At 42.2% G+C, this 13,456-nt stretch overlaps 1 protein-coding gene across 4 annotated transcripts in view; it reads left to right on the top strand.

Moving 5' to 3' along the window:
- The window catches only part of vaspb (vasodilator stimulated phosphoprotein b), a 49,457-nt gene that overhangs the window by 18,940 nt on the left and 17,061 nt on the right, over positions 1-13,456 (top strand). For all 4 annotated transcript variants that reach the window (XM_080428628.1, XM_080428627.1, XM_080428625.1 and 1 more), the window contains exons 2-4: positions 6,462-6,633; positions 12,510-12,690; positions 13,273-13,339. In XM_080428628.1, coding sequence (XP_080284754.1) covers positions 6,462-6,633; positions 12,510-12,690; positions 13,273-13,339 — 420 coding nt within the window. The remainder of the gene's footprint in view (positions 1-6,461; positions 6,634-12,509; positions 12,691-13,272; positions 13,340-13,456) is intronic.

Raw genomic sequence — 13,456 nt, forward strand, 5'->3', positions numbered from 1 at the left:
GGGGGTCTGCGGAGAAATAAAATAATTTGACATGCACTTGTTTGAGGACTGTTATCCAAAATCCAAAACTCAACTACACTTTAAAAACAAGCCCAAACAACCCGCAACAACCAATATTTTCAAGCAACTTTACAGGAAAAACAAGCCAAGTCGCTTATAATAAGCGGACATGGCGACATGGAACCACGCTGCATTGGTGTATGTAAACGAACAGCTGCGACAGGAAGTAGAACGGCAGTGGTTCTACACATGCGTGACTGGTCTATCTGGCAGCGCGTCACACCGCCACCTAGCCACCTGGCATGCACACTACAGCGTTTTCAATCACCCTTGCGCCTCTGTCTAAACGCAGGATAAGAAGTGAGAACGCAACGTGACTTTGACGTTTTCTCTTGAGACCGTTGTCGTCTAAACGTGGCCTTAGTGAGGACCAATTATATGAAGATGAATATGGGTGAAGTAGTCCTTTTTAAAGGGATAGTTCACCCAAAAAATTTCTTATTTTCTATCAATTACACACCCCATGAAGCCTTGAATTCATGGAGATTTTTTTGTTTTTGTCGCATTCCTAAGCCAATAATTTGATGACCGGCGAAAAGATGCTAATTTCTCGGGTAGGAGACTCAAAGATGACACCATGAGTATCCTACCGGAGCCGCCACCGGTCATCAAATGATTGGCTTAGGAATGCGACAAGAACAAAAAAAATGCATGAATTCAAGTCTCCACGGGGTCGGGGTGTTTAATCGATAGGAAGAAAAAAACATTTTGGGGGTGAACTATCCCTTTAACATGGAATTGAGCACTTATGGACGGTCCTTGCTTTGCTATATTTACTTAATATATAGACCAAAATGGAAGGGTCGTCATTTGTTATGTCAAATGAACACCGGGGATCATTCTGTGTGCGCGTGTGTGTGTTGGTGGCGTTTCTGATAGTCAGTCAGTAATGTAAACGGCTCATGGTACAGTCAGTCAGACATTAAGGCTAAAAGGATAACGCAAAGAAGTCCTGGGGACTTGTTTCCATTGTGGTCAGGGTGTACTGTATGTATGTATGGACTGTTTGACTCAGGCAGCCCTTATTAGGCAGGGCCGGCAGCAGGAAGTGGGCAGTGGCTTTAGTGCTGTGTCACAGGAAGTAGCAGATTGTATCACGGGCGGGACAGATGGAGAGGGAGAAGCAGGGATGGATTAGTGGACTTGACTGTACAAGAGCAGAGGAGAGGAGAGGAGGGGGAGAGAAGATCCTGAGAAAGAGGAAGACTGGATATCTGATCTGACACCTAATGGTCGACTACTACTACTACTGCTGCTTCTACTCTGGCTTCCTTTATCTCTCTCATACTAAAAGTTCAATTGCCTTTTTTTTTTGGTATGAAGTACATTTTATTATATTAAGTGACCAAGTCTTGGTTTCTACCTTTTGATGGTACTACTACGATTTAGGCCTGTCACAATTATTACATAATCGTCTAATCGCAATTTTTTTCTGCATAATCGTCATAATCGTTTCCATGTTGAAAAATGTTCACATTTTCAAATATTAAAAAAAATTGTAGATCAGCTATTTCTGCTTTTTTTTTTTTTTACATGTATAACATTATTAAATATGTCAATAATTTCTTTGAATATTTCAGTTATTTTTCATATCTGCCCTGTGCAATGTTTGATTACGAAGCCTAAAAGGTTTCATATGTTCCAACACCAAACACACAATGAAATCGTTAATCGCAATTATTTGAGTGACAATTAATCGTCAACTTAAATTTGTAACCGTGACAGTCCTGCTACGATTACTAGCAAATCTCACACTCGTATCATCTCTCTTTTTCCTCCCTCCTCTTAATAGATGTCTCCTCTCTCTCGCTCTCTGTATATCTGTCTGTCTGTCTGTCTCTTCGGTCTGTCTGTCGCCTCTCTCTCTCTCTCTCTCTCACACACACACACACACACACACACACACACACACACACACACACACACACACACACACACACACACACACACACACACACACACACACACACACACACACACACACACACACACACACACACACACACACACACACACACACACACACACACTCTCTCACTCTCTCACTCTCTCTCTCTCGTATCCACACCCTTGGGGTTTTCCCTGTGTGACATGTCTTCCTTGCTTGTGTGTGACACTCTTGTGTGTTCTACTGTATGTGTAATCTGTCTGAGACAGTGCCAGGTCAGTCTGGGCTGTGAGTGTTGGTGTCAGATGAACTGACTGCCTCTCACATTAGGTAGTCCAGAGGAATGGCACGCTCGCTCAACTCACAAGACTTAAGATTAATGACTCTCACATTAGACCTGGGACTGTCAGAGCAATCTCAGACATCCTGCTACTGGACCGCCCTGCCTGGGTCTTAGGCTAGCTAGTTATTCTCAGCAGCATATTATTATTAAGAATCTTTATTATAGACAATGACCAGTAGCCTTATTGAATGTGTGTCTTATGATACGAAAATTGGAGACTAGAGAAATGTGCTCCTCGGAGCACAGGTCTCCGCCAGGCCAGGTAGAAGTCAATCTTAGCCGTTCAGGATGAAATATGAAAAATCGGACGGACAGGGCAAACTTGATTACGTGACTATAAAGATATTATGTGTACCGATTTGCATGATGTTTGGACAAAAACTGTAAAACCTGTGTTAAGCAAAAATCAACCTCCTGGTTCATGATTTGAGGCATTTTGTTCAAAACGGACCACTCGTGCAAACTTTAGATGCCAATCTTAGCCATTCAGGATGGAATATGAAGAATTAGACAGATCCGTCTTGATCACATGACTATAGAGATGATGTGTACTGATTTGCGTGATGTTTTGACTAAATCTGTACGAGTAATATCAACAAAATTGTTTAGCAAAAATCGGCCTCCTTGTGGCGCTATAACAGGCCAATGTGAAAACATTTGGGGCAGCGGTTCTGCTCTGGCCTCCAGGGAGTGTGTGCACAGTTTCACGCCAATCAGTCCAACGGTGCCGGAGATTAGCTGATCACAGACGGACGGACAGGAGGCAAAACAGTCTCGGCCACGACTTCGACCTGGCGGAGACAATAATAATTAATCTGATGATTTTGACTGCAAAATAAAATAAAATAAACTTTGTAACATGCATGGACACATGAAAAAACTGATTTGTACCGAGGTGAACGATAGAAAAGAGATCCCATAGGACATACTGTATACAGCATTGGTTCTCAAAGTGGGGTCCGGGGACACCCAGGGGTCCTTGAGGAGGTTTCAGGGGGTCCCCAGCAAAATTTATCCGCGGCCAAATACATATCATTTTGGGGGTCCTTGACATGAAAAGAGAGTCATAACACAGCTACAGCTTGACGGACTAGAATATCAGGTATTTTGTTTAATGTTGTTGTACTGGTGTACATGATTATAAGCTACACAGTTTTATAGGATACTTTTTGTTTTGTTTTCACAAGGAGTAATTTGTTCTTTATAAACCTTAAGGGTATTATTGCAAATCCCCACTTAGCACCCTCATTCCATGGCCCTCATGACTGTTATCAACTAGGTGTGTTCAGTGTACGAAAGCTTTTGGGTGTGTTTTTCTCCCTGAGCAGCGTTATCTTAAAACGCGTGCGTTTTCAGTGTGTGTGTGTGTAGGAGGAGTTGGAGATGTAGAGCAGGTGGAAGGTTCCAGTGGCGCTCCTCTTTGCCGGAACACCACTCTACTTCCTGTCTTTGTCGGCCTTCATTGTTGTGCTGTGGCCCATCTTGTTTGGGATCGAAACCAATCTCTCCTCTCCTCCTAAAATCAGCCTTTTGCTGCATTACTTTCCTGCAGTGGTGTAAAGTAACTTAGTACATTTACTCAAGTACTGTACTTAAGTACAGTTTTGAGGTATTTTTTACTTTACTGGGTTGTTTCCAATTTTCAGTACTTTTACTTCTACTCCACTACATCTCAGAGGCAAATATTGTACTTTTATTCCACTACAATTATTTGAAAACTTTAGTTACTTTGTAGATTTTGATTACTATTACAAAACATACATTAACCACTTCAGCCCTATATACATTGCGGCCATTTGAAAATAGCAGATCTACAACCTTGTAGATCTGCTATTTTCAAAAGATTTTAAAACATTTTATACATTTGAAAACTTGTGAAATGGGACATTCTGCATAATTAGTACTTCCTACTTTTGGTACTTTAAGTACATTTTGATACTAGAACTTTTGTACTTTTACTCAAGTACATTTTGAATACCGGACTTTTGCTTTTAACAGTGTATTTCTGCATTGCGGTATTGATACTTTTACTTAAGTAAAACATTTGAGTTTCCACCATTGCTTTCCTGCACCAGGTCTCCCTCTCTTTGTCTTTTGCACACGCTCTTGTGTACTTGTTCCACAACAGTATTTACAAAGCATATAGATGGAGTATATTTATGCTTTCTTATTAGAGCAGTCTTGGCCTTGTTTGGCTTGTTATTATAATTACCCTATGCCCCCCTGCTCTGCTCTACAGCAGCCTGTCTTCCACTACTCTATATGACCCTCATACACCCATCTGTTGAATGCATCGGTGCATATTTACTCTCATGGCACCCATACCAAGGGGCGGACCTAACTTAGATGTTACACTTCAGTCTTATAAATGGCCTGTTTATTGGTGTGGACATGCATTGCTGGCCATTACTGCACCGGCATAGCAATGTAATATTTGAGACACCACCCAGCATATGTATCCTCCAGAGCCTATGAAACTATGTCATAAAAAAAGAATACCTGGAGTCCAAACCTTGTTCCCCGTAAGCTGTAGCTGTACAGTGTGTGGCATGATGAAGACTCGTATTGCATTGAAATATTTCCTATTTTTCTGGGTCAAAAGTGTTTGAGAATACTTTCAAGGTTGTGACTCCTGAACTGGTACCGGTTCCCAATTTCTAGAAGCTGGAAGTACTGTGGTCATGCTATATCATTGGCGAACCGCCCTCCAAACCCATGCCCAAACTTCAGCATTGCTTTATGTAATGCCCAAACGCAACCATTTTAACATTATACCTGAAATTAGGTCAGCTCTGTTTTGTATTTCTATGTGATCCATCTTTCAAAAGGTAGTTTTGCACTTCCCAGTGTACTGGCCAGGTGCTTGGCACAGTGAAGACAATGGGTCAAGAAAAAAATACACCAACATGACCTCATCGGACGGCAGATGCTTGAAGACATGTTGTGAAATGTTGATAATTACACACTTAAGAGAGCAAGTATGCATAGTGTGCAGGACGTATTTGTTCTTTAGCCTACCTACTTGTGTTGTCCGTCTATGGTCAACTTTACACGGAGTGATCTGAATTGTCCCGATGCAGTGAACCCCACCTGGCACTCCAAGCAGGTTAAAAACAAACAACAAAGATTTGTTGTTGCCAGGCCTGTGGCCTGCTTACCACCATTCATTTAGGATCTATTAGCCTGATGCTTTTTTGCAAAGACCTTTTCAGAGGCAGTGTGCTGTGACAGCGTGTCGAGCTAGACCAGATGAGGCTAGCCTGGAAAGACTGGCTCCCATCTCCAGAAGCCTGTGTGACACGCACAGCTATGTCTTCTTTCTCTCTCCTTCCTTGAGACGACTGCAATTCACACTTCCTCTCTCACGTGTCTGATTCCATTTTATTTTTGTATTTGCTTACATTTTCATACTCCTCTCTTCCTGCAACCTCAGGGCTGCCTTTCTCTCTTCCTCAACTTAACAGCCAGCAAGCAAGACGGTTTATTTTGTCAGTCTTTATCAGCAAATAAATATGTGTAATTCACTTCTTTTATAAAGAATGAAGATGCCTTGTTTGTCAAGAATGAAGATGCCTTGTTTGTCATCTGCATAGGCTACAGAAAGTAACACAAACAAAGGAACTGGAGCATTATGACAGGGTTCTTCTCACAGTCCTAGAAACTCCAGTTAACATAATGGTTTTCGTATTATTTTGCATGTAATTTCCCCAGACATGCATCCAAAAGTGTTGGTAATGAAAGTATTGTTGGTGCTTGTTACCTGTTGAAGCAATGATAAGACCGTAATACGTTTTGACGTGATGAGCCTTAGGTTATAGCTTTAGCGAGGTCAAACAAAAGTTATAGCTATCAGCTATTTAGAAAGGCAAATAAGGCGGCCTGGTACACTTAAGTCAGGTAGCATTGGATCGTAAGCACTAACAAATATTTCTCATGCAAACTTTAACTGCAGTGTCATATGTCCATGAAATGAGGAAGGGCTTGTCAGGGCTCAACATTCTTAACCTTGTGTAATACAATACAATTTGTGTAATTAATTGGGAGCATCCACAGTGTTGCAACTCCGAGTCTCTTTTTAATACAGATGTCAAATAAGATAAACAAAAGTGTTCACCAGTTCTTTAAGCAGTGAGGGAACCATTCTAAAACACTTTATCTTCTCTCGCCCAGTGAGTCGAGTATCTGCCAGGCTCGGGCCACTGTGATGATCTACGATGATGGCAATAAGAAGTGGCTGCCGGCGGGCGCTGGTGCCCAGACCTTCAGCAGAGTCCAGATCTACCACAACCCCGGCACCAACGCCTTCAGAGTAGTGGGACGCAAGATGCAGACGGACCAGCAGGTATGTGTGAAACAGTGCTGTGGGGTGGATCAGGTGTTTGCTATTTGTTTCTATACATGTCAGCGTCTTAACCCATTAAGACCGGGAACGATTACTGTGTCATTTTAAGATTTCTTTGGCTATTAAAAAAATAGCAGATCTACATGCTCGTAGCCACGCTACGAGCATGTAGATCTGCTATTTTTTTGAAAAATCCTGAAAATGTTCGCAAATAATATTCAAGATATTGAAGATATACATATTTATTTTTTAAGGCGAACATTTGTAACTCGAATCTTTGCTTCTGGAGATTCTAAATCTTAACAGGTAAAAATGGGTTAAAGGGAGGGAGGGGGGATGGGGGAGGAAGGCTTGCTCTCACTCATGCCATACAGTGCGTGTACTTATATCATCAGTGTTATATCATCATATAGAGTCGGGCCAAAGAGCAACGTACCATAGTTTTATTTGGCCACATATCTTTTCCTTTTTTTTGCTTTGTCTTTTTTTCTGACCTGAATTTACCCTGAGGAGGTTTGCTGAGTGTGCATCCTGTTTTTAGTTTATATTTATATATTTTTTTGTGTTTAGCAGTCCGCTGCCTCACATTCATTCGGCACAGACATTCACACCAGGGAGGTGCCACAGTCTGTAGAATGCAGTCACAACAAATGACCTCTAGCATTTGTTTTTTAGTACCAACCCCTACTGTACTGCAGCATCATTATTGCTAAAGCACTCCATACTTTTACTAGTATTAAAAGCATCCCTGGCTAATAAGCCAAATATGCCTTATTATACATTATAATTGCCCTCTACAACTAGGGGATGCCCGTTGCAAGTTGATGATGTCATTTGCCCATGTGTGGTTCAGCCCTATGGAATTTATGGAATGCATATCCAAAATCAATTAACCTTAGGAAGTATTAAGTTGTTTTTTATCTTCACGTGCATTCCATAAATTACCTAGGGCTAGACCACACATGGACAAATGACATCATCAACTTGCGACGGGCATTGCCCCCATTGAGTGAAAGATTAACTATTTATAAAATAAAATTCAGTGCCAATGAAATAAAAAAATAATAATTGCGAACTGTGCCAGCAATTTTTCAAGTAGTCACAGAATATTTATCTCCAGTATCGATCCCCTGATGGGTGCTAATCACTGAGGGTTGCACTGTGTGGTTTCACAAATGTCAACGAGGTCATTGGACCTTTGACCTTTTGAAAATAACATAATAACATTGAAAAATACATAGTAAAAAAAAGTGCTCAGGAGCCGAGATACAGCCTTTTCCAGTAATAAGTTAAACAAGAAGTGAATGGAGCAGCAAATCTTCAATGATGATATCTTGGGTTCTGAACGTTTTTTTCCCCCAAAAAAATCAAAAAACACGTCAAACACGTCATAAGGATAATTCCTTTAACAGGTCCGTTCATGAAAGTCCTTACGGTCTTGTTTCCAATGAGGGCCTGTGAGCAATTAGGGGTTAAGAGTCTTGCTCAAGGACAAATTTCATTTCATCGACACATTTGCTGGCCTGGCCTGGAATCGTACCTGGGGCAACCAGGGCCTCTGGCTCCCTAGGCTGGCTCACTAACCACTCAGCTATGGCCGCCCCTTAACTCTTTGACTGCGGTTGACTCGATAACGCGTCAATTGCTAGTTTGTCCAGTTGGCCGTCGACGCGTTAGACGCGCGTTCATTGTTTAATCTCTGATCGCGCTATTCTGCAATGTTTCACTCTAGGATTCGAGTTCCACTTACTTCACCCACACTTGCATCCGGTTTTATGACGCAGATTCCGTTTCCGGTTTTCATTTTTTTTCCCTGGTCATTTTCGGCCAGAATAGGGAAACACACGGTATAAAAAACGAACGGAGAGCTCCACTTCTATAATCTATGGTCTGGGTGACAGTCATCGCCGTCGTGTATCACACCGTAAATTTTTCCAATCGGAGAATCTGAGAACACGTCACATCCGGTTTGACGTATTTGACTGTTTGGGCCTGTTTGGGGGGGGGGGGCAGCGAGTCAGCGAGCTGATGAAAGTGTCTATTTGCTGCTCTCTAGTGGTGGAACCATCGTATGTGTTCAAAACCACAGCTACACAAACTATATGAAAATTAAATAACAAAACAAAAAAACATCGCTGGCACTGGGGGAGTACTTATGAAAATACTCTGGTAGTCAAAGAGTTAATCATTGGCACGTTGCGCCATTGCGGTGAAACACGTCAATGGCACTCAATGAGTTAAGGTGTTTTTAATTTTACATTTTTGTTATAGACCACCGAAGTCTGACGTCATTTACATATCCTTTGTTTGTCTACCTGGTTCGCAGTTTTCCACCCCCGTTCTGAATCTCATAGACGTATTTAATATCGCGTCAAATAAGAACTGTGTTCCAAAAATAAACAAATGACCCCGGCGGTTTGACTCTTATGGATATGAAGCATCAATTGACGGTGAGAAAACGCTAATGTTACTTCCGCCGAATTAGTTACATTTTCGCCAGAAACAGACTGTATCAAATATAAGTGACTGACTATCATAAACGATACAGAACCTCCTCCCTGACAATATCGCCGGGACAGTTTGTTTATTTTTGGACCACAATTCTTATATGAGACGATTCTAAGATGACCCAATGTTATTCTCCATAGAGAAATTACTTCCGCAAACCTGGTTATGAACGAATGACGTCAGGACTTCGGTGGTCTATAGAGGGCAATTATAACTTTTATTACGGCATATTTGGCTTATTAGCCAGGGCGGGGATCCTTTTAATACTAGGATTAATTGCAGACTAATGTGTAAAAAGGTATAATGGGACACATGCATAGTTTGTTCCCTGCTTTGGGTTTTCTCTGTGGGCTCCGGTGTCTGTGGATGCTTGCTTTCACCCTGTGTCTATCTACCAGTCTGGTTTCAACCGGGGTGCCCACAAATTTAAAGTTGTCCACACTCTGAGGGATGCCCAAGTTCATGTACTACCCAGAATTATTTCAATCATAAAGAGAGCTCTGGCCGGTGGCCACCTGAGCATGGATTCGGTTTCGGAATGTATGCCCCGAAAATGCATTTGATCTCATCGGGCAAACACACAAGACGTATGGTATTTTTACCCACACTATACATAGGTTCTCCTCACATCGGAAAAAAAGTTACCCTAAGGATTAAAAAAAGATGTAAGACCATCTCGAGGGCATGCTGTGTTGGACATGCATAAGAGATACTGGAAAAGGGCGGATAACATGCAACATGGGTCATGAGCCAGATTTGAACCCACAGCACTGACTGGGATCAGTTCTGTTTAAGACCTTACTTAAACTGAGCAAGCTGGGAGGTCATTCTTATTTGCAGCCTGGGAGATGCAATTGCAGGGGAAGGTAGGGTTACACGTGTACTTAAACCACAGTCACACCTGATACCGCTAATAAGACACACTTAAAGTTATATCAATGTATATCAACTTATAAGGTACATACTGTACTAAACAGTGGTGGAAAAAGTACTGACATTTTTTACTTAAGTAAAAGTATCAATACCACAATGTAGAATGTACTCTGTTACAAGTAGAAGGCCTGTGTTCAAAATGTTATTTGAGTAAAAGTACAAAAGTATTGGCATCAAGATATACTTAAAGTACCAAAAGTAAAAGTACTAACATGTTTGAAAAGCTCTACAAGCTCACAATGTGTCGTGATGCGACGCGTTGTGAGCTTGTAGATCGGCTGTTTTCAAATTGCCTATGTGTAAAATAGGGCTAAAGTGGTTAATGTGTGTTTTATAATGTAATAATTTATATCTGCAAAGTAACTAGTAACTAAAGTTTTCAAATGATTGTAGTGGAGTAAAAGTATAATATTTGCCTCCGAGATGTACCGGTAGTGGAGTAAAAGTATTGAAAATGGGAAATACTCCAGTAAAGTAAAAAAAATCCTCAAAAGTGTACTCGGATACAGTACTTGAGTAAATGTTACTTTACACCACTGCATCTCACAAATAAAAAATGGTTGCTGGAGAGCGCTTGGATGAGTTTACCCCCCCCCCCCGCATCACAGCAGTGCTCTCTCTCTCTCTCCCCTTCTGTCGCCATCTCTGTCCTTCTTTAAACATTCAAGCCTCCAAGTGTTCCCTAGAGATGGCTCTTAAAGTGGATGATGTTTCCTGCCAGATAGTATGCCTTTCTCAGTCATTTCCTGTGACAATTTTAGGAAGACCACCCACCCCCCTCCCCCTCTCAGCTGAGGTGACACCTAATGGCTAATTTATAGTACGAGTCGCTTGTCGAAAATCTGTTATTTTTTTGCAAGAGACGCATTCGTATGATAAAATGTAACTTGACCACTCAACCACTTCAACCCTGGCTTTGCTTTTTTGGGGCATGTCATTATCGGTGAAGACGTTTCGAAAATAGCAGATCTACCAGCTCACAACAACGCATCATATTGCGTTTTGAGTTTGTAGATCGCTGGTGACACTCTCACACGCACAATCCCACATGCATACGTACACAGATATTTCACATATTTATAGTACGATCCATACTTGGAGACGCATGGTGTGATGGGGGGGGGGGGGGGGGGCGTTGAATAGCAGCTGAGGGCAAATACAGGTTGCTGCAATCTTATAATTCTCTGTGTCTCTTATCTCCCTTTCATCTCATGTGTCTCTTTTCTTGTTCTCTCTCCCTCTCTCTTTACTCTACCATTGACTTGGAACAGGAGGAGATCATTGCATTTTGTTGTTTGCAGTGCTCATGGTCGCATTCCTTCTATCTATCTGTCCCAACCTGGCTGCATTTATCTGCCTGTTTGACAGGACTGGACAGAGGTTAGGAATGCCTCTCGCAATGCTGGTTGCGGCAATTGAACTTGTTAGCCTCTCTCTCTCCCATTGGAGCACCACATGCCGACTGCCGGTGTATTCACTCTGACTGGCTCTCCTCTTTTCTCTCTCTCTCTCTCTCTCTCTCTCTCTCTCTCTCTCTCTCTCTCTCTCTCTCTCTCTCTCTCTCTCTCTCTCTCTCTCTCTCTCTCTCTCTCTCTCTCCTCTCTCTCTCTCTCTCTCTTCCCCCCCCCCCTTTGCCCTGTGGAATTCAGAGGCTGTAAAACAAACAGGGAAATGGCGCGTCAGCACATTCAGGTTGCGCTCAACCCCAAACCTATTTTTTCCCCCCACTGGCGTATAGGGCTCACGCCACCTGCTGGGTGCAACGTCTTTTCTCCCAGACAGTTGATTTAGCTTATGTTAACTTCAGTGCCAAACCTAAATACCCATGATGATGAAAAACACATACATTTGGTCAGTGTTGGAGAAACTTTCACATTTTGTTTTTGTTTTGTTCGTTTAGTTGTCCTGCGTTCTTCCCGTTTGTTATTTTTCTGGTTGTGTGCTTTAGGTCATTTCATGGAAACGTCTGACCTGTACTGCAGGTTTCTCACTACGTCTAATAGCTTCTGTTTTGTCCTTTTTAACCCATTCAATCCGGGGACGCATCTGTCATTTTAGATTTCTTTGGCCATTCAAAAATAGCAGATATACAAGCTCAAAGCGAACATTTGTAACTCAAATCTTTGCTTCTGGGGGGGGGGGGGTGATCCCTGGAACAAAATATTTTACAAATGTTAGCTTAAAAATGTATATATTTAAAGATTTGCACACATAAAAAAAAACAACTAAACTATAACAGATCTACAAGCTCATAGTGCGGCACTCTGAGCTTGTATATCTGCTATTTTTGAATAGCCAAAGAAATTAAAATGATAGAGATGCCTCCCCGGATTGAATGGGTTACAATTGGCCACTCCTAAAGAATTCACACTGCATGTCTGCTAAACGCCAGGTCACCTGTTGTCCAACCAACCCCCATTCTTTTCCTGTTCCAGGTGGTCATAAACTGTCCGATTGTGAAAGGCCTGAAGTACAACCAAGCCACGCCTAACTTCCACCAGTGGAGAGATGCACGGCAGGTGTGGGGCCTGAACTTTGGCAGCAAGGAGGACGCCGCTCTGTTCGCCAACGGCATGCAGCACGCTCTGGAGGTGCTCACCTCAATGGCAGATGCAGGTAATGGCAAACAGCTGGTGAATCGCCTGAGATTCAGCCATTGTTTTATGTTTCCTTCCCCAAAATGACTTTTTTTCCCCTATCGATTAGTCACCCCATGCCATAAATATATCCATGAATTCAAGTCTCCATGGGGCCCATGGAGACTTGAATTCGTGGATATATTTGTGCTTTTGTCGCATCCCACCGGAACCGCTGCCTGCCGGTCCGCTGGTCATCAAATTATTTGGTTAGGAATGTGACAAAAACTAAAAAAATATCCAGGAATTCAAGTCTCCATGGGGTGACTAATCCATAGAAAAAAGGTAATATTTTGGGTGAACTATCCCTTTAATCCCTTTCAACCTGGTGTCCCTATTTTGGGCACGTCATCATAGATGAAACGTTCAAAGATAAGTCTTTGGAATGTAGTCGGACAGTATACCTGTCCCTCTCACCATCTCACCACGTGCTTGCAAACAGATTTTCCTGTAGATGTACTTCTGTGGACATACAAGCACTCACTCACAAAAACAGAACATGTATACAACATGCCCTGGAGCTAATCCATCAGAAACGTCCCCATGCTCTGTCTTTCTGCAGGTTACGCCACCCTCCCTCGCCCAGTGTCAAATGGACCAACCCCAGAGGAGCTGGAACAACAGCGAAGGTACCAACACTGGATTAGATTTTTTGTCTTTTAAGCCTTCATTGATAGGACAGTAGACTGACAGGAAATGGGGAGAGAGAGATGGGGAGTGACATGCAGCAAAGGTCGTCGGGAACG

This window comes from Gymnoscopelus braueri, assembly GCF_963280865.1.
Source record: "Gymnoscopelus braueri genome assembly, chromosome: 5".
In the NCBI taxonomy this organism is placed as follows: domain Eukaryota; kingdom Metazoa; phylum Chordata; class Actinopteri; order Myctophiformes; family Myctophidae; genus Gymnoscopelus; species Gymnoscopelus braueri.